Source organism: Aptenodytes forsteri, unplaced genomic scaffold (genome assembly GCF_000699145.1).
Source record: "Aptenodytes forsteri isolate BGI_AS27 unplaced genomic scaffold, ASM69914v1 Scaffold403, whole genome shotgun sequence".
Taxonomy (NCBI): Eukaryota; Metazoa; Chordata; class Aves; order Sphenisciformes; family Spheniscidae; genus Aptenodytes; species Aptenodytes forsteri.
In genome coordinates this window covers 136,999-158,278 of record NW_008795248.1, presented here as the reverse complement: position 1 = coordinate 158,278, position 21,280 = coordinate 136,999, and the positions used below count along the sequence as shown (strand labels likewise).

Below are 21,280 nucleotides of genomic sequence, written 5' to 3'. Positions count from 1 at the left end.
ACCCCGGTCCCGGCCACCCTCGGCCCCGGCGCGGAGGAAAACGATGGTGCTTTTGGGGAGGAAAAAGAAAAACGCAAGGTTAAAGGGTCTGAGGCCCCAGCGAGATTTGAACTCGCGACCCCTGGTTTACAAGACCAGTGCTCTAACCCCTGAGCTATGGAGCCTGCATGGTTAAACCCCTCCCTGCGGTGGTGTCCAGGGGGGGAACCCCGAAACTGGCTGCATCGCCCCAAATCTTCATCGCCCCCCCAAAACCTACCTGAGGCGCCCGCTGTGCTAAACGCAGCGACAAGCAGCAGCAGCAAGGAGCATGGCACGGCCAGAAACCGCCGCTGCATCGTACACCCCTATAACACCAAAAATTGGGGTTCAGCCCCTACGCTGAACCACTACAAGAGTCGGGGTTCAGCCCTCGGCACCTCCGGCATCATCTTTTCTTCTTGCGGGAGGGTTGGCCAAGGACAGGCAAGGCAGTGAGGAAAGCTCTCCCGAGCTATTCCGAAAGCGTTGCTGCCGGAATAACCCAGGTGGCGACGCCCGTTCCTCCCCTCTAAGGTTCCCTAAGGGCAAATGTTGGCTCCGTCTTTATCTTCAGCTTTTTATTGCAGCCCTGATTTGAGGAATATGCAAATGTTGGGTTTGTGCCTAATATAAACAGATGTGGAACACCCCACCCCACCCCCTATATATATATATATATATGCTTTCACTTAAATTCTTTCTTTAGACTTAAATTCTGAGCAGGACGATCCTTCAAACCACAATTCTGATCTTCTCCAGCCCAGTAGCAGTTGGGAATAATAAACAGGAGAAGATGAGCGCAGGTAGCACCTTCATATTTTATTTCCAGCACGCGGGCTAGGAACAATCGGGGAGGTTTCAAATCCGCTCGGGCGATGTTTTTTGCTTCCCGCGGTTTGCAGAAATAGCATTTCTCACGTACAAACAAGACGAACACCAAGTCACAACATAAGAAATACCGTGCCTCCTGCTAATGCCTTTCTTATTCTCGGGATTTTTATTTATTTATACAATTTCTACAGTGGCATAGCTTCAGCAATGGATGGAGCTTAGAAAATTCAGGCATTTTGCTCAACCGTTCGCGGCTTGACCTTCATAAGAGTTGCTGCAGCTTTAAATAATGTGGATTTAAAGCCGAACTCATTAAAAAAAAAAGACTCTTAGGGTAGGAAACAACCCACCGGCTGAAAATGGAGATGTTCGTGCCTAAACCAGTCGCCCCCAGCTCTTTTTATGACTAATGGCAGCTTAAATTCACCTGATCCTGCATTAATGCATCTCATAGCAGATGGATTGTGCTTCATCTCCAGCAGCTCCCAGCCAAATTTCCGTTATGTGGGACAGAGCTAAGGGCTCAGCTGTGCACAGAGAAAACCTTCAGCAGCGCATGGGGCGATTCCCACGTAAACCTGGGGGGAAAAAAGCACCTCCTTCACCGCGTTAGCAACAGACAGACATTTTATTATGGATTCGCTCCACTTCTGGTCTGTTTGGGTCTTGATGTCACCTTTTGCACAAGTCAGGCCACTTTCTAAGGTGGCCTTTGATAGACCGCACATCGTCACAACCAAGGGCACAAACCGGTGGAAGCAACTGAAGGGGTTTAGGGCAACCACCCATCCGCACGCACAGGGTCTGCGTGCCCTGGGAGAGGACTTGCAGCATTTTCATTTTATTCTGCTGCCGTGACACGGGTTTACTGCAGAGGAGGGGTTTAAGAACCCTAAAACGTGGGAAATGCACTTGTTCAACCCACAATTTCTTGGCATTGGAGTTGACCAGGGTTTTGTCAGTAGATTTGAGCACGTATGAAGATCAGCTATGCACAGAAATGTCTTTTTCTCATCTTAGAGCTGGCCAGGAAATGCTGTTCTTGATTAAAAAAAAGCTTTCTCCCCCCCCCCAATATTTCCTAAAGAGGTTTAACATGTTTTCTAGAAAAGGTTGAAAAGCCAGCCAACAATGCCCAAAACCAGAAACCATATTTTTCAGCACTTCGGACAATAATAGACTTATTATTTTTGAAAGGCCGCTTTGTTTTGGCAAAAGCGACAGCGAACAAAGCAAGCCACGTGTTAAACTTTTGCTGTCTTGGCAAAGAGCGAGGATTTCCAGAAAAAGAAAACAGAAGACAAAGGTAAATGGCCGGTTTCGCTGAGAACTGAGCAGTAAAGGGAGCCTGAGGAAATACAAGATTCAGCACCCAAAGTCTACGTTACTACGGGCAAAGCAGGACAACTTCGAGGGGTTATTTTGAAAACCTCAAGGGGTTATTTTGAAAACAACATCTTCTACATAGAGAGGACCTCAGGAGGAGTTACACAGGAGCACCAAAATTCAGAAACATGGGTCTTGCTCACGTCCAGTAGGACAAACGCACCTCAGCAACATTAACATTTGTTGCTTCACCAAAAAAAATAAAAGCACCTTTCAGCCTTCTCCAGAGCAGCAGCAATACCTCCCCTCCTGCCCAGAGGAGCCACGGACAGAGAACTGAAGCACAGAGCACTTACACGAGCTGATGGAGAGGCCCACCGTATCTCTTCAACCCCAGCTTGATTCCAAGACAGGTCAGATCTTGGTGGCCGTGTGGTTTAGATCACCTGGGACAGCTCAGACCACCATCTCCACATCACAAAAACAGCCTTTGGAGTACAATTATTATCCCAGATTTTAGGAGCACCAGCTGGAATAAGTAACCAGGCACCCACCCTTCACTGGGGACCTTTCTTCCCAGCAGGAGCAAGAGGGAAAAAGCCAGAAACTCCAGCTGAGACCCTTATAACCACTCACACAGCCCAGCATGAGGGTGTGAGCATCCTCACTGAGCATCCTGACTCACCGAAATCCAATCACTCCCCAGAAGCAGTTAATAAGCCTAATTACCTCCTCCTAAATCTTGTAGGAGTGAGGGCACCTGGGCAGGATTTCCACTTTTGGCACAGAGGTGGTGACTACAGTTTGTTGGGAGCAACAGCATAATAAAACGATGGAGAATCCCCATTAAATTCACTTCAGGAGGAGCAATACTTTCTAATTTGATTTCGCTTGATCAAACAGAAAGGAGCTTTGCCTATTCCAGCTTTGGATGGATGTCCAAAGTGGCTCAGTGTTACTCTCGCCACCTTTCCCGCAGGACGTTTACCCACTAAACATTTCATTTTTAAGTCATTGACACTTCTAAAGGGGTGGAGGGTCCACTCCAAAACTTCCCACCAGCTCTAATATTGATCCTTAGACCCACACAAGAAAAGAAAAATACCCGTCCGTTACCAGACTTGGAGCCACAAACCAACTACCAGTGGTTTCCTTCTTGCTGAAGAGGTGAGTTGGTTCAGAGGTGGGTTTGAGATGGTGACCACAACCTTCTGGGGATTGCTGATAATTTCAATAGCTGTCCTCTGTTTTAAGCTGTTCTGAAGACGCCCCCCGTGTCACATTTTTCCCTGACTACCTGGTTACCCATCTATCAGCTATCTGCCTGCCTATGTACCGACGAACCAGGCTGCATGGTTGATTTGAGAGTCTCTTGTGGCCATCACTGCTGTCCTGGCACCATCCAGTGAAGACCATGGAGACAGGTCCTCAGCGAAGCCCACGAGAAGTCTCAGGGGCACAGTTTGATGTAGGTAATGGTGGAACAGACCGAAAAGAGAGGGAACACCTTCTCCTGGAAGGCAACGTTGAAGGTGAAGATGTGCTGCATGTTGTCAGCATTGTAGAAGGAGACCTCTTCCCCTTCGTAATCCAGGTACACCCTGACCTTATTGAGTTTCTGGCTGAGGCACAGCGGGGTGCGCTGGGGTGAGGTGACCGCCCAGTAGCGACCTCCGTTTTGCTGCACTGCCCAGATCCCTTCTTCGGGGGAAAACTGCGTCAGACCTTTCCTCCTGATGGACTCCTTGGCCACCCCGAAGGCCCAACCGTCCGAGGCCCCCACCTCCACTTCCCAGTAGTGTCTTCCCGACTTGAAGCCCGTGGTAGCCAGCACCCGCGAGTTCGTGTCGAATCTCTTGGGGTTGTCGGGCAGCTCCTGTTTCCTACAGCCCATCCTCACGCTCTTGAGGTCTGCAGAGAGGATGAGGAGGTGGTTTGCCGAATCGGGGTCCAGGGTCAGGTCCTCTGTTGATGACAGCAGTGACAGTGATAGTAACTCAATAAGAATTTTAACAATTAAAAGCCCAAGCTGGGGATGTTTTTATCAGTTGCTGAACCACATCCTAACCTCAATAACCACATCCCAACCTCAATAACTGCTCCTCTTCAGCTCCCTGGACAGTCCGTGGTGAAGGAAAGCCAAGTTCAGACATTGGCTTCGCTTTGAGGTCCTTGAGATGTCTCCTCTCACCATTGACTCTGCGGGAAGCCTGGATGCTTGGGGCTAATTCTAAGAGGAGCAATTTTAGATGTTAACAAATATGCTGCTTCTCTCTACCAGCACACAGGGACAAGCTGCGTGCATGAGAAACTTGGAGGAGGGTGAGGAAGGTCCCAGTTAAAGATGTGGGATGAGCATCCGCCTCACCTTTTCACATCCTCACTAGGGGTTAAGCCCCACCAGGTAAAGGTGAAGAACAACCCGGCAAAGCACATCATGGTAAATGAGGACCAAGATCTGGTTCAGGATGTTCTAGAGGGAGACCTAGAGCTGCGTTGTAGCCTTTGGCTCTTTGATCAGCTCACGATCCTTCAGCAACGCCACCAGCCAGCACCCCTCAAACGCTGACCAGGGAGTCACCGTCCTCCCACATTGACACCCCAGTTGCCTTCACGGGAGGGCAAAACTCATGCTGCTGCTGCTAAGAAATGGGGTAACAACAACATAGGGCCATTAGGAGCAAAGAACACGATAAAAACCACATGCAAATGATTAGCAATTATATACAGTAAAAACGGACCTTAGGTGGAGACTTTTTTCCCAAAGAAATTCATATTTTTTTTTTCTTTTTGTTTCCGGCTCATCTAATGTGCAACACACAAGATGGGGTATGCACACCCCTCAGATCATAAATTGCTGAGTATCTGTCCCCGAACTACCCCATGATGACAAGTCCTCATGGAAAGCCATGACCTAAGGGCATCTTTACACACCAGATCACATCTGGGCAGCCCAAAAGAAACATGCATGTAGATGAAGTTTGATACTAACATCTTTTCCCCTTCCAAAATCAGGCTCAAAGGAAACAGCGAGCACGTTAGTGACCTCAAATTGTGGTTGTAGTCAGCAAAGTTGCCGTGAATGAATGAGACCCTTTGGGGGAATCTCAGATGGGACCTTAGGAGCTGAAACGTGTTGGATGCTGCACCAGAGTTTATTTAGCTAAAGGTCTTTATGCGCTTTCAAAATCCATAGTTTTGGGCCTGAAAATTGCATATGAAGTCCGAAAAGACCCATGATGGGATTGAAAGCTTCATGGTTTTTCACAGGGGTCGGAAAAGTGATAGCAACCACAGGAAAGGGTAGGTCCTTCTTTCCTTCAAAACTTAAGCACCAGGTTCCTCCCCAAAACTGGGAGACTGGCTTTAAAATAACATCTCCTGCATTTTGCACTATTATATCAGACCAGGAGATAGGTGCTTGTAAAGTGTCCATTAGCCAAAGTTCGGGGAAATGGATGGGATGAGCAGATTTCCTTGACGCCAATCTTTTCTTTAAAAGGTGTTTTCCTGCCTTCCTCTTGCATCTGCAGCTGCTGGAGTCATTAGGATTTGGGTTTGAGCTTCAGCTCAGCTGCAGGGGCTGTGAATGATGATTTGGCTTGATTTTTTTTAAAAAAAAGAGACTCCAGGAGCTCAGGCGCCATATAAAAAAAAAATAAAAATAAAAGCACTCAAAGCTCTTGGGAAAGATGAACTAAGGCAGTCAGAGGAGTGGGATTCAACAACTGCTACGAGGTTTCGGCTGGTCCCTTCTTCACCCCTTGATCTCCCAGCTCTCCGCAGCATAAGCTGTGGCCCAATCTGCTTTCAGAGGGTTTGCTGGTTTGATGCGCCAGCCGAGTTATACCTCTACACATGCACACACACCACCACGGACATGCAGTGAGGGTCGTTTTGCCATTTTGCTTTTAAACGGTGGTCATCAGCCTTTCTTCTTTTACTTTGCCAACCCCTTGGCATTTTCCAGAGGTGTCTGGGGATGTTTGCGAGCAGAGTCTGGCCCCTCTAAGCTGGACGGTCCTTGGAAAGGATCCAACCCATGGCTTGTCCTCTTCTGCCTTTCCCCGAGGGGTTTGCAAGCCCCGTGCTGAAGACCACCACCTTAAAAGCAAGAATAAGCCTTCTCTTCAAAAAGAGGGCTTGGCTTTGCTGGGATAACTCTGGCTGCTCTGGGCATGTCTATGCAACCTTCATCCCGAGGGAGCTGGAGGACGGGGGCAGATTTTAACAGCATCTGCCCCATGCCCTGCACCCACCACAGTGCAAAGTCAGAGGGATCGGGCTGGTGACAGAACCACCGCAGAGCCCATCGTCGTGCTTTCCCGGCTCACTGGGCATTCCCCTGTCCTCACCGCCGCTGGTGAAGCAAAGCAGAGGCTCATCCAGCATTGAAAGAGTCAATCTGGGCCGACCCAGCTGCTTTTGCCGGCTGCAAATTCATGACCTCTCATGTGAACTTGCTCCTTCGCCAACCCCAGAGAGCTGGTGAGCAAGTCTTCTCCATCACAGCATGATTTGAAAGCATCCGCCTGCCCACAGCCACGATTTCAGCAGTTTTCCACAGAACTTAAGTTATCTCACTTTGCACTGGAGCAGATTATGGAGCGCTCACACCCTCCATCCCAAACCCTGGTGGACAACAGGAGCCTGACCACGGGCCACAGAGCAAATCTGGCAGACTTAGAGCAGGTTGTGGCTTGAAAGGGTATGAATCCATTTTGGGGTTCAAATATCTGTTCTTTCTGTTCCGCACTGTAGTTTTGTTAAGTGTAAACAGGCAGAAAGGACCTAGCTTAGCTGTCAGATCCCCGGCGTCAGCTAGAAAAATCGTCTTTTGACTCTCGAACTGAGCAGGCTGGATCTGGAAATCATCGAGAGAGAAGAAATTAAAAAAAAAAAAAAAGAAATCTAGAGTGCCTTTTTTCTTTTCTTCCCCCTCTCTTTGGCTTTGCAAAACCAGCTTTGCAAATTACAACCACAATTTAAAGTCTTTGCTCCAGGGCGCTACGTCTTAAATATTTTCCTTTTACCTTTTTCACCTCTTCCCAGTTCATCTTGCAGGTTTTCTGAAAAGAAGAGACAGGCAAGTAAATGGCAACACCGAGAGAGCCGGAGGGAACCACAAAATCTCCTTTATGGGGACGTTTACACCCACACCACATTGCCAAAGTGCCATCTTTGCCGACATGGGACCTGACGGGCAGCAAGGGCTGAGGATGGAGCAATGCCAGCTCCCACCAGCTTGTGCAATGGGGAAAAGCAACAGGGGAAATTCCTGCTAAATATTTTTTAATTTTTATCCAAAAAAAGCCTTAAAAAAAAAAAAAAAAAGCTTCTCGACATCAAGAGAATGCAGGATTTATTTAAGCCTTATTTATCATGCCCTGATGTATTTTGTTCTCGTTGTATTATGAGTTTCAAACTTGTAGTACAATACTTTAAGCCTATTATTGCTCCAGGGCATAGTTTGTATTTAGGGATTTTCTCTTCCAGATCTCCTTTCTGGAAGGAAAGCTTGCTTCCTTTCCAAATCCCTCAGCACCATCTCGTGGTTTTGCTGCAAGGAGTTGTTTTTTAAATGCAAAGCTTGGCTATCCCGGCCTCAAGCTATTGGAGATGTGAAAATTGCAGGCTTTATTGCACTAAAATCGATGTCCCAGATTCGGGTTTTTCCCTCTTTAAAAAAATCCTGCATCTCCTTCACTGGCAGCCTGGCAGGGGTGAGTCTCCTCCTGTTCATGCACATCTCCAGAAGTCCTTTCCAACATAATTTATTCTCCTGTTTCGGTACTGCTGGCCAGGCATGTGCTAAGGGACCTCGAGACATCCGCAGCATCCCCAGCACTCCTCATCCCTTTTCCCCAATGCCTGCTAAAGGCCAGGCCTATTTTAAACCCCCCTGGTTTTGTTTCCGCGTACCTCTGAATTTCTTTAAGACTTTCTCAAGGACGACGGTCTTGAGGGAGAAATTGCAGATGTGCATTTTCATATCCGTGCATACCGGCACAGGCTTCTGGCACTTCACGTCGTCGCTCCTGCAAAGAAAAAAATAAAACCAACAAGAAAATCACTGATATTCCCCCCTTTTCTTTTTCATTTGCAGTTGGCAGCGTGCAATGCTCCCAACCCCATCCCACCGGCAGTCTGTCCAAGTGCTCGACATCACATTGCGAGGATCACACATGGATTTCAACCTGCCTGGGCTGAGGACACCAGGATTTACATGTCACCTTTGAAAACCCCCTCAGCTGGTTGTTGAAAAGGGTGTCTGTGCTGGGTTACCCCCACTCAGCTGCTCCTGCTGCAGCTTAAATTTCATTTTTGGAGCTTAAGTGGTGCCTAAACCATTGCCCTGGGTGAACTGCATATCAGGCAAATAAGATGACTTGGGGTTTCTGGTCTCACTTGACCTTTGAAGAAACCGCCTGGTAGGAAAAGACTTTGTGATAACGCTAAGTTTTCCAAGAAGCTGGAAGAGACCCAGGGTTTGCACCGAGTAGGAGGCAAGCTCCGTCTACCCCGGTGCCTCCCTGAGCATCTGGACTGCAAATACTGACCTTTAACCAGTGCTGGTGGGGGGAAAAAAGCATGAAAGAAGGGAAGAAGCAGTGCTCCATACCTGCTTATGGTGTTCATTACATCCTAGAAAGGAAGAAGAGAGACCGAGTGAAATCCCTGTGCAGCGTGTTCTATGTCTCCCCTGGCTCAGACAGCACGAGAGCAATTCCCCTTCATCTAACCCAACCAGGACGTCCATCCCTTACGGCTGCATCAAGCAGACACCGATCCGTGCCTCAAATGTTTGCTTTCAGCTTTGGAAGGCCACAGTCCCACCAAATCCCACCCAAATGTCTGCAGCAGCTAAAGACCCGGCTGCTTCTGGGGGGGGCCAAGCTTCCCAAACGCTCCTACGTACAATACTCCAGCTTTATGCCCATAGAGTCATGACGTGGTTTAGGTTGAAAGGTGCCTTTGGAGGTCTCTCATCCAACCCATTGCTCAAAGCATTCCAGCTTGCCCAGGGCCTTGCCCAGGTGAGTTGGGAGCATCTTCTAGGGTGGTGACTACAAAAACCTCTCTGTTTCCTATTCCATTATTTGACCGTTGTTGTTGTGAACCCAGGCGTAGGCATCTGGCAGCCTTTGAGATGCTCTAAGGATCCCTCTGCTGGTCTCTGTTATTTGACCGTTGTTGTTGTGAACCCAGGTGTAGGGTTTGAGATGCCTTTGTAGGGTTTTGAGATGCCTTTGAGATGCTCTAAAGATCTCTCTGCTGGTCTCTCACTTCTGAGAAGGTCCTATCAACCTGTCCCATGTGAAGTCCTGAGATACAGAAAGGCACCTGCAAGTATCCACCTGCCTAAGAGCCAAAGGGACATCATCTGCTATAACTTGGCCACCTAGAAAGCTGGCATTAAACTTGAGCATCTGTGACTCCATGATATCAGGACTTCCATGGTCTAGTCACCACCAAGAAGAGTTTAGGGTGCCTCCAAGGAAGGGGTGATTCATCCCACCCTGGGATGCATGTCCCAACGGTGGAAATGATTTGCCCTCAGGAAGGGTGAATTATGGAGGTCAATTACAGGTTAAAATACCCTCAATAACTAGTTGCTACATGGTGAAAGTTCACTGAGACGAAACCCGTGCTTAGTCCGGTCCATGCCACTATTTGTCCTTTCTGATGCCTTTAAAATAATGTAAAGAAGGGCATAAACCGTGGCGAGTACGTTGGATGTGATTCAAAGGCAACACAAAGCCATACCCATCTGCCAGGGAACGGAAAAGGACTCTGGAGCTGGCTAAGGATTTCCAACGTGGCCTTTTAAAAAAGTATCACCTATTGTTACAGGATCATTTTACACGCATTGGTGAGGGCTGAGCAAAGACCACGTGAAATGAGTTTTCACCCATAGCCAAGTACCGAAACCATCTGCAAATATTTACAGTGCTTTCAATGCTGCCTGGGAGGGAATTTAACCGCAGATCTGTGTGCACCAGAAGCTCAATCTACCTAGTTTAATCAAAACATCGTTAATTAAAAGAAGGTCACCCATTCACTTTTTGCCATGCCGGGGGGGGGGACAGGACTGCTTGGTTTTGGGATGGGCAGCTCGGGTTTGTTTTCAAGCCCCACTTCATCTGCGAAGGAGAGTTTGGGTAACAGGGAGGGCTGGATTGGCTCCAGCTTCTTTCTTTGCAATGCAATCAATATCTGGACTCCATCTGCTCTCTCCCTCATACTTTCCAGCTTGGTTAATAGTTCATTTTGACTTTAAAACCCGGCTCTGCTTTCAGGTCCCGGCCAACCTTCTGCAGCCAGGATCCCACTGCGAAAACTGGCAAGGAGCCGTGTCCTGCTGAGCCCGGCTCCACGTGCCTCTATACTCCACTCCATCCCGAGCCCTCACCAACGCCTTTAAGCTGGAGGAGTGGACATCTGTGACAAACCTTCAGCGCTGCAAACCCATCAAGACCTGGATTTGCAAAAGGAGTTGTTTGGTTTAAGGATCTAGCCAGTACCGCTGTGGTGGCTCTTCATGCGAGGTCTAATTCAGCTTTGAACGCCTTGAAACAGGATTTTATGGGTGCTAGGAAGGCCCAGACAAATTCATGGAAGAAAAATTTATCAGAGGCTATTAAATATGAAGAGTACACCTCTGTTTCAGGATGTTCCCGAGCCAGAGATAGTTGCTGTGTGTTATTGCTGGTGCAGCAGAGCTCAGGGCACTCAGGCACTGCCATGCACCATCTGCTCATTAAAGGGGAAAAGAAAAAGGACATTTGTCTTCAAAACACCTCTACGGGATCCAGAAACACATTGAAAAGGGAAGAAGGGTAAAGGGGGGGGGGGGGGGGAAAGAAAAAGGACATTTGTCTTCAAAACACCTCTACGGGATCCAGAAACACATTGAAAAGGATGAAGAAGGGTCATGACTCAGACCTGAAGGTTCATTCCATAGCAAACGTCTCACCTTGAGGAACTCAAGCATGGGCTGCTGGATTTTCTCCTCCAGCTCCGTGATGAGCTTGTTGAGGAGCGTGATCTCCTTGGAGAGGTCGGTGATGTTTTCGTTCTGCCTCTTGGCGATGTTCTTCTCCATCTTCTCCAGCTGCCCCAGGAGGATGTGCTCCTGGTCATGCAGGAACTGCCGCAGCCTCTCAAACTCCAAGAGCAGCTTCTGCCGCTCATTCTCGATGGTTTTCTGGGAATAAAATGCAGCAAAAAGGGTTTTAAGCTGACGCAATGATTTTGGGGCGGAGGGAGGCCACCTGGTGAATTTGGAGCCACCAAATGACACCTGCCAGTGTCACTGCCTGCTGCTTGCTGCCTTGCTTGTGAGACTGGGTGCCTTCAGCTGGGAAGGGGTGAGGAGATATTGCGTGGGGCATGCCCGGACAAAGGCCTTGAAAAGAGGTGGGAATGGGAGAGCAAAGGCCATGGGCAGTTACTCCACAAACAGCGGTTATCTTTGCTCTCCTCCACGTGTCCCAGCCTGGACCCTTGTCCCCACCACCCCAGAACGCTGCATTGCGGGCACGCACCAAGAGCTCCTGGGTTTTCTTGTCATCGTTCACTTTAAACTCCAGTAGCTCTTGCCTCTCCTTTTTCAGGAAATCCAAGCGTCCCTGGATTTTCTCCTAGGAACAAAGAAAGAAGATATTACTGGCTTTTCTTTCTTTCTTTTGCTGCATTTGATTTCTTTTGCTGCATTATTCCGCCTGTGCACAGTTTGTTCTTGCAGCTGCGCAAAGACAAGCAGGATTGCAAGAACAATTCCGGGGCACTCTCACCGGGGGAACACGCTGGCTCAGCTCTGCCCACTCTCACCCAGACACCCACGTTTGCAACCCCAAGGACCACCACAAGCTCACGTGCATGCCGGGACACAAAGAAAGGAGACGGAGGATGCCAGGGGAGCGTACATGCACTGTTTTCATCGGCTGCTGCCCCCGCCTCCCCCGCCTTTGCTCTTGGCACAAGCAAAACTCAGCCTGGCTTTAATCAACTTATAGTCATCTTTGGATGCTTGCCCAGACCTAAAATAGACGCGGGTGTTTTCTCCATCAGCTGTTACCCTACCAATAAGGTGGGTGCCCATAGGTAGTGTTTGCAGCGTGATGCTCACGTGGCTCAAACCGAGGGCTTTTGCAGGAGCTTGCACGGGAGAAACTCCATCTCGCAGCCTCCTGTGTTTAATCCCACGCTCTCCCCAGCTGCAGGGCTGATGTAAATGCATGAGAGGGTTTTGCATATCTGGAGAGGAGACAGGTTTTCCAGGTCTTCGGAAAGCTAGAAAGCAGCAACCGGCTTTTTACGGGGCAGTCGAGCACGAGGCTGAGCATGGGAAAGCCAGGCGACTGCGCGGGGACTTCAGCGAGCACAAACACACATACACATACCGCTGTGGTATGGGGGGGGGGGTCTTCCTCAGGGCGGACAGACAGACAGACAGGTACCTTGTACTCCTCGGATGCCTCATCGACGGGTACCACGGCGTGCGGCCGGTGCTCCCGGGACCTGTCGCATACCACACAGATGGTTCTCCGGTCGTCCTTGCAGTAGAGTTTCAGGGCTTCCCTGTGCTTCGCGCAGAGCCCGTCCTCCTCAGCACCCTTGGCCCCGCGGAGGGTGAACTGGCTGATGATCTCAGACATGTTTGCCAGCTGCCGGTTGGGTCTGAAGCTCTTCTGTTGGAAGACCTCTCGGCACTGCGGGCAGGGGAAGTCCATCTCTAGGTCCTTCCAACTCTTGATGATGCACGCCCGGCAGAAGTTGTGCCCGCACTCGATGGACACGGGGTCTTTGAAGAACTCCAGGCAGACAGAGCAAGTGGCTTCATCCTGGAGATTGCCGGGCAGAAACACCGCCGCCATGGCCTCTCTCCTGTGGGCAAGGACTGATTTCACCAGGGCTGGATGCGGAACATGAATGCTTGGCATCCGGCCCCAAGTGGGCGTTCCTCTTCCAGGAACAAGCCCGCTGCCTGAGGTCACTTCTGCAGCGTCTGGTTTCTTTAAACTGGTAACAAAGACCTCAGCATTAGGGGACAATACATAGGTGGAAGAAAAAGAAAGCGGAAGGTCCCTGCCCTTTGCTCCCCCACAAATCCTGAGCTCCCTGTCTTTGAGCTCCCTGTCTTTCCCCCCCGCGAAGGAGGTGGGAAAAGGGAAATCATTTGGAATACGGCCGACAGATCTGGATCTCATTGCTTTTTGGCTGACCCGGTGCTAAATGCAAGATCTGAGTCCCCAGGCTTGTGTTTAACAGCTGCTCTAGGCTCTGATCCAGGTAACCATCTGAGCTCTCGTTAAAGACCCATTTCACCCTGGAAGCTTCAGCTGGGGACTCAGATAACTCTGTTGAGCTCCAGGACTCAACAGGGGCCATAAAAAGCAACAGGAGAAAGGGAATACACAGGGATGCAAAGTCCATATCAAGGTCTGGGGGTGAGTTTCCCAAATCCATAAAGATTAACCTCTGAATAGGGGTCCTGCATCTCAAAAACACTTTTTGCCTTCCAAGGACATTTTGTGCAGCTTCGGAGGTCTTGCATTAAATGGGAATGATAATTAATATATGAGGACCTTCCTTGGCTGAGGTTTGTCTATAATAGGGTTGTCTCCACCTGAGCAGCTCACCAAAGCTCTTGTTATGGAGAACAGAGATAAAAGTGAGTGACGGTCATCTGGTTACTTGGGGGGTCACATTACCATCAACAGAGAAATGTAGGCACTTCTGGAGAGTGATTCATCTTCTCCTAATGAGGACTTGAAAACAGATCAAGTGCTCCTGCCCATAAATGCTGGTTTCAAAAGTCAGCCCAGTTGATCTGACATCTCCAAGTTGATATCTTTCACTTGGAGACACCTGGAGCTAAGAGGAGACAAATCCCAACCCCAGAGGTTGTACTGGAGGAGTTATATGAGCAAAACTAGTCGCGGTGTCCTGATGCCAGGGGTTTGCAAAGGGTTTCCGATTTGTAGTAGGGGTTGTGTTCATCCTGATACCATTGCAGCTGGGGAAGAACACTGAGCAGGGGTATCCACCCTCCACTTGAGCCTCTCTTGTAACTTTAAAGCTTTTCTGGCATTTGCATTTTCTAACATCTGCTAAACAGGAGCATCAGACTTCAGGCATTCATTTACTGCTAATCCAGACTTGCTCATTTGGGACTAGAAATGAGCTTTTTCAGGTCAGTTTAAATACAATTCTGGGCTTGGAAAGGAATCCCTCATCTTCTCACAGGAAAACAAAATCTGAACACCAGTGCTTGCTATGACCCACCTTAGTTTGTGATCGGAAATAACACGGAACAAATGACTCGGGCAAATAGCAGAATATATATATTTATATGTATATATTCACACACAGACTCATATATATAGGTGCCTATATATCTACACACATATATCCCTATATATGCAATATGTATCCATTTATATGCACGCAGTTCCCTACAGAAAAGGAATTTTTCCGCAGACCACCATTTCCACCTCTGTGCATATTTATCTACCTACCCCTGCTCATATACGTTGATATATATTTATACACACACCCCACTCCCGATGGAAGGGAAACTGCTTTCTCTTCCACTTTCCATTTCTCTTGATCTGTAAATAAACGCAAGCTATACGGTTTTCCTATGCCACGCATACGTTTTTCATCACACCTCTGCAGAAAGGAAGAGGTGGTGGCCTATGAGCTGGAGAGAAATCCACACGCTATCCAGAGATGCATAAATAGCAAAAAAAAAAAGTGAGACACCTTGACAGAAACAACGGGCAGCCCAGTGGGAAAAGCAGGAGAACGAGGTGGGTGTAGGGAAAAAAAGGACAGACAGACAAGCACATCCCCCTGCCCTCCCTATGCCCCCAGCTGACCCCGCGTACCTCGTAGCGGAGGCGTAGGAAAGGGGCATCCTCCCGAATCGCCCAACCTTTTGCATCGGGAGGGTGTTAGCGAGGGGCAGGTGGGGGGGGAGCCTGGTGGCCGAGGGGTCCCAGCGGGAAGCAGCCCGTGGCAGCCGCTCCACCATGCTCTGATGAAGGAAACCAGCCCGAGCCCTGGCTGCCTCTGACATTTCGGTGCCGCTCAAGCTCCTGCTCCTTCCCAGCCCTCGGTTGCCCCATTTGTCGCCTCTGTCACCCCCTCCCACCATCTCACTTACCATTCCTTCCCCTCCCCCATTGCATCTATCCTGGGCACCCACCGATCTCCTTCCCTCCTCCTCCTCCTCCTCCCCAGCCGCTCTGGCTCTGCTCTCCTTCTCTGTGCCAAAGCTCTTTCCCTGGCCAGAGCCAGGATCACATTTCCAGCACCTCCCTCCACCTGTCTCCCAGCCCAGACCTTCTCCGCAGGGTCTCTGCAGCCCTTTAACCCTCTCCAATGTCCCATCTTTCCCTCCAGAAGAGCAGGGGCTCGAGAAGGAGTGAAGCTTTTCATCCCTCCTCCAAAGCCACCAATGAATGATTCATCTCCCAGCTCGTATTTGGGGCAGCAACATGCAAAGAAGGGCAGAAACATCTCCTACCTACCATGGGTGGCTTGTTTAGGTAAGGAGAGGTTGGGACATCCAAAACAACAGGGAGGAGGGGGGGAAAAAATTCGACCCTGATAACGTGGTTTCTTGCAGGACTGGTTCTTGGTACCAAACCATCCTGGGGTTGATCATCCTTTGAAGTTTTGTCCTATGTTAGGGGAGTCCAAGCATGATCAGGCTCTCGTGCCTGTGCTTCCAGGCAGGACATGTGCGAGCAATCACTGTCCTGCACTGGAGTTCCCCCCTGCTTACCCCAAAACTGGACCCCGTTACAAGGCTGGATGGACAGAGATTCAGGCTCAGTCCCAAGGCTGGAAGGGGTCTCCTCCGAACTTCTTATTCCAGAAACAGGTCAGAAGTTGAACCTGGCTCCAGAAGACACCTGTATCCACAGAAGGAAGCAGCCCCTACAGCCCCAAGCCACATAAACTGATGGCTGCAGAGATGCCTGTCTGCAAAACAAACTCCTCAGGGGGTAATAATCAAAAGGAACATCCCTCTGCTGCCCAGGGCAGCGGACAAGATTTTTTTATCCTCATTAAAAAAAATATGATCTGTCATTTAGCTAAATAACTTCTTGGAGCACTGAGCTTCCCAGCTACAAATGCCTCAGACAAAATAAACGCTCTTTTCCTTTTTTCTCCCCTCTCCTTTGTGCTGCAATAAGACAGAAAAAGTCCAAAATACCCATTTTCCTAGACCAGACAGTGACAACAGCAGAATCTCCACCTCTACATGATTCCCGCATTTCATGCTCATGGTTTCTCCTCCCACCATAGACGTCTTGCCCTCAAAGATATGGGTGAGGCTAAAAAAAGCCCATCTATTTTAAAACCACCTATAATGCATTGCCCTCTCCTCTTCAGGGCCTTTGGGCTGCAGGCAGCAACTACAGGTGTCCTGAACTGATCAAGCTGTTCCTTTGTTTCATCCGAAGTCAACAGCAGGAGTTTGGTACCTCCTGAAGGACCATTTATTCTCTACATTAGATGGATGACTCAAGTCATCCGTCATCATCACTAGATGACTAGTCTGTTGACTAGTAAGGGAATTTTGGGTTAGCACGGGTGAAATAAGTACCTAATATCTATCAGATACACATGTCCTTTATTTCTCTTGGCTTCCAGCAGCTCCCTGATGCTCTCCTTTGCAACCCTTGGTGAAAAGTTCCCAGCAAAGAAGTTCCGAGCCCCGCACTGTAGGAAAAAATGGGATGCAACCAGGGGAAAGCACCTTGGCTTGCCCTTGCGGTTTCAGTAGCAGGATTATGTTCAGGGCCACAAGCTGCTTCCAGACCACCAGGAATGCTGAGTCTGAAGAGCTGTTAATAGGAGCGTCTGTCTGCAAAGGAAAACATGCACACGAGCCAAATTCAGCTGCCAGTTATAAGCCTGCAGATTTATTGCTAGAGCTGAAACAAAAATCAGGCCAGATGCCTAGGGGAGCCCTGCAGACAGAGTGGGTCCAACCATCCTAATTTAAGGTGATAATCGTTCAAGATTAAATTGCGGACTCGTAGCATTGAAATGGCTGGACCACATCAGTAGCCCTGATCCTGCCCCCTGCTGCAGGCTAGTCTGTGGGGTCCTCATCCCACTCCTCGTTGCAGAGGTCCGTCTCACAGCAGGAATACCGGGATGTCAGGCGGGACTCTGCGTCGGATGCCCGTTCTCGGCCGCAGTTCATCACAGAGGTGCAGCCTTGCTGGTAATAGAGGGTCACCTTCCCTGCAGGGGTGGTGGGCAGAGAGGGACCACGGTTAGAAGAAAGCAGCACTAAACTAATAAAAAAATCAGTGGTGGACTTTGAAGTTACCAGGCGAGAAACCAGCCCCTTAAATAGCACACCCAAATGAAGTCACACCTTGCTTGTTTTAGTTAGGAGAAAGAGCTAAGTGAGGCATGTGCACGCACAGACAAAACTCACACGGCTTCTTTGGGGGACAGAGCCTCTCTTTTGCCTAAAAGGGACTTTTTTAACCATACACGGGGCAACCTCCATCGAGAGAAGGAATTTGGCCACTCGTTAGCCCTTCCCCACATCAAGTTCATCAGTGCATCCTCATTCATCCTGCAAATCAGTTTGGTTTTCCAAAGACAAGGGCAACCCCCACTGAACCAGAGGAAACACGTGGTTTTGACCCCCCCACTACGTACCCAGGGAGGTTTTGATGATGGCACATTTCTCTCTCCGCTCACAAGTCGTTTCATTTCCTCCCCGGAAACATCCGACAAAGGGGATCCTGTACTTGCAGACTTTGCATTGGAGAGCCTCAGCTGCGGCAGACAGAAGAGGCAATGAGTCTGGGGCTCCGTTCTGCAGAGCCATGGGGAGTTTTGCTTCAAATGTCCCTACGATAAGGTGGGGGTGACCCCAGAGAAGATGCAGAGCCCACCAGGGAAGGGACCAAGTGTCACCTTCACTTACAGACCCAGTAATGAGAGCCCTCATCTGTAGGGGAGAGGCAAACAATGCGTACGGACACTTAACCCTCCTTGGCAGAGCTTCGCAGACAGACACGGCCTTAGGTGAACGAATCAGACCACGGACCCACAGAGAATAACTGTGGATGTGGGCTCTGGGGTGGGGTTCATCCACAGCAAGACCATCACAACAGCTCTCGGGGCAGAGCAGGTGCACATCTAGCCCAGGATCCAGCAACCTACAGCTGAAGCTCCTGGCTCGGAGGAGTTCTCTTTGGATTTAATAGCTCCTCTGGGAAGTGAGTGGAGAGAAAGTCATTTTCATTCAAGCAACGATGAAAACAGTTGCAGAGATTTCTCTCCACTGACTGTAGACTCGGAGCGGATGACACACAGCTCACACAGTGGCAACGTTGCAGACAGAAAGAGCTTGGCAAGACCCATCCAACCACCATCAGATGTTCCCCTGCCCTTAAATTAAAATCATTTAAATCCCATTTAACTGTGACCCTCCACCTACCGACTCCGATGCACAAGACAAGGGTCAGCCCCACAAAGAGCACCTTCATCTTGGAAAAGGGACAGATCCTGACCTCCCAGCTGCACCTCAGCCCAGCACAGGGTTACCTATGAATGAGAATGGCTCAGGCAGTTCATTAATCCCTGTAATGAGTTTCCTCAGCGGTCAGCCTTCTAGCAGGGGGGAAAACCAGTCAGGCAAAAACCTCACAGTACAGATGTTTGCGATGTCCCTTTTGGGGCAAAACGAGCAGAGAAACTTGAAGCACTTTATTAGAGAATCCTCCAGCACCTTAAAAAGCTGAAATACAGGCAATTCCACCTCTCTGCTCTATTAATTTTAACAGCCATGCTTTCAAGGCAGAAATCTCCCAAGTGAATAAAGTGATCTTATGAGAACCCCCCCACACACATTTCTTTATTTCCTAAGATGCTTCCACCTCTTGCTTAGACATAGCACCAGCAATTGTCTGTACCCAGAAGCAGGCAGGTTTGGGCGAATAAAAGGAAAAAAAACTTGAGCGCCCAACGTGGGGCTCGAACCCACGACCCTGAGATTAAGAGTCTCATGCTCTACCGACTGAGCTAGCCGGGCTGCCAAAAGCCCCTATTTCCACTATTTTTCCCACCGAAAGTACGAATTTGATGCTGATTTAGCGAAATGCCCAATTTTACGAGTATAAAAATGGGAGTATTCAAATAAGTGGAAGCTCTTCCCTGGGAGATTTAAGAGGGTGTGTTGGGATGGCGCCAGCGGACGTGAAACGCAGAAGACCCGCACAGAAAACTCCCAAAGCAAAACCCCAAGAGAGGGTCCCTTACCAGACTCTGCTTTCCCCTCCGAAGTCCGAGCATCCACCGGCCACGCGTCCCAGCTGCCTTTATTCCTCTCCCGCGCTTGGGCTGACCCAGGACCTGAACGACCTCGGAGCCGATGGGGGATATTGTTTGGTGGGAACAATGCTTCTGCTCGCACCTGGGCAAACACAGCTCCTCACCGAGCCCAGACAGACCTTCCAGGACACGGAGTCATTCATTACATGGGTGAGTCTACAGAATTTCAGGCCTTTTCATCTCCCTTTGTGCAGAAAAACACCCCCAGCTCCCAACTTTGAAGTCAACCCAGGGTTAACTCCGCAGGAAAGACCCAAAGAGGCAGATTTTATAGACCTACGAGTAAGCCTATAGCCCTTTTCTGCTTGTGAAGGCAGCACCTTCACAAGTTCCCATTTGAGACCAGCTAATTTAGGGTTTCCTCCTCAAATAGCACCAATAACAGGCGTAGAAGGATGTGCCTCATCCCATTTGGGGGTCCTGCCGAAAAGCAAACCCTCCCTCCTCCCTTCTTTATCCCCCTCTCTGTTCAGCATCATGTTTAATCACACTGATTTATCCCACTGGGTGCAGTTTTTCATGGAGCAGAGAAGGGACTAAAAAAAACAAGGGAGGGTTTAAACTGCATGGTTTTGGCCTTGAGTAATGACATGTTTAATTAGGACACAATTCCAAGAAACCTGCCTGCCTGCTTCAAGTTATTTCCAAGTCCTTTGGCTTCACCTGTACCAACCCAACACAATGTTTATGCAGCTGTTCTCGTGCTGTCAGCACAAATACAGATGATACCAGCATTTTCTCAAGCATGAAGCCAAGCTCAACTCCTCCAGGCAGCCGGAACCAAAGGGCAAGTGGATGAAGATCCCAGAAGGTTGGGTCCTTGCATGGGTCCAACGCATATCCTGGTCCAGACAACTCTGCAGAGAAGCGTGGTGCAATACTTTCCCAGCCCGAAGCTCAACTTGTTTTCCTCTCTGCTGCGCAGCACTGTTTGCCCTGCTCTTACATGTGGTGCATCCTCTGTTGTTGAGCAAAAGGCTGTGGTCTAAACCAACAGGAATGCTCTCCATCGATGGCATTAAACGTAAGAAAATAGGGTATTGAATATTTTATTTTCCTGTATTTAGAAACATTGTGCTGTAAACTGAAGGACGTGGATTTCCTGGGATTTATCAGGCACTTTGAGAGCATTTTGGTACAGCAGGTAACACCCTGCTGTTCACCTGGGGTTGGATTTGCTCCTGTTTATTACCCATTTCCAGCCTGGAGAGGTTTACATGGCTCAAAGACTGCATAAAGCAATAATAAATAACGTAAAATGTTAGGGCTTGAGATGAGAGCAAGTAGGAATCACTCTGCAATACTAGAGGTTAAAGGAGAATTTAAAACAGGTACAAATGATGGAAAGGGTGAGAAAGAAGGCAGATAAGGCAGCATTTTTCCTCCTTTCAGAGAACGGGAAGGCCACCCTGACTCCCACACGACACTGGATTTGTTGGGAGACACAGCTCCTTCCCCTCTCCCTTTCCCACGACACCTCCCAGCCTTGGTGCTCCCTCCTGCGTGAAACAGCCCTAGGATTTTTGCTAGGAGGAAGGGGAAAAAGCAGGGAGGGGGGAGAAAAGAGGAACGCCCAACGTGGGGCTCGAACCCACGACCCTGAGATTAAGAGTCTCATGCTCTACCGACTGAGCTAGCCGGGCTCTGACAGTTAAGGGGATGGTGCAGCTTCTGAGCATCACCCCAGATGCAGGCGGTGCAATGAGTCGGGGGGGAGGTT

The 21,280-nt window shown here is 49.3% G+C and overlaps 2 protein-coding genes and 3 non-coding genes across 5 annotated transcripts in view; 1 reads left to right on the top strand and 4 right to left on the bottom strand.

The window, feature by feature from the left end:
* Positions 1–21,280, top strand: part of LOC103898530 (zinc finger protein 721) — a 165,826-nt gene that overhangs the window by 35,914 nt on the left and 108,632 nt on the right.
* Positions 92–164, bottom strand: TRNAT-UGU. The gene has a single exon. It is a non-coding gene; the product is annotated as a tRNA-Thr (tRNA).
* LOC103898514 (tripartite motif-containing protein 7) lies at positions 821–15,246 on the bottom strand. Its single transcript, XM_009278789.2, has 8 exons — positions 15,075–15,246; positions 12,642–13,068; positions 11,727–11,822; positions 11,156–11,386; positions 8,801–8,823; positions 8,101–8,216; positions 7,212–7,247; positions 821–4,143 (listed from the first exon to the last, which is right to left on the bottom strand). The coding sequence occupies exons 1-8, from the start codon at positions 15,218–15,220 to the stop codon at positions 3,629–3,631; spliced, it is 1,590 nt and encodes a 529-aa protein (XP_009277064.1). The 5' UTR covers positions 15,221–15,246; the 3' UTR covers positions 821–3,628.
* Positions 19,189–19,261, bottom strand: TRNAK-CUU. The gene has a single exon. It is a non-coding gene; the product is annotated as a tRNA-Lys (tRNA).
* TRNAK-CUU lies at positions 21,131–21,203 on the bottom strand. The gene has a single exon. It is a non-coding gene; the product is annotated as a tRNA-Lys (tRNA).

What these genes read in the sequence shown, in the direction of transcription:
- LOC103898514 (XM_009278789.2), bottom strand. Translation starts at nt 15,220, where the DNA reads ATGGTGGAGCGGCTGCCACGGGCTGCTTCCCGCTGGGACCCCTCGGCC. An exon ending in AGAAAACCCAGGAGCTCTTG is followed by an intron (nt 11,387 to 11,726) that starts GTGCGTGCCCGC and finishes TTTTATTCCCAG; the next exon opens with AAAACCATCGAGAATGAGCG. An exon ending in ACTGGGAAGAGGTGAAAAAG is followed by an intron (nt 4,144 to 7,211) that starts GTAAAAGGAAAA and finishes TGTCATCAACAG; the next exon opens with AGGACCTGACCCTGGACCCC.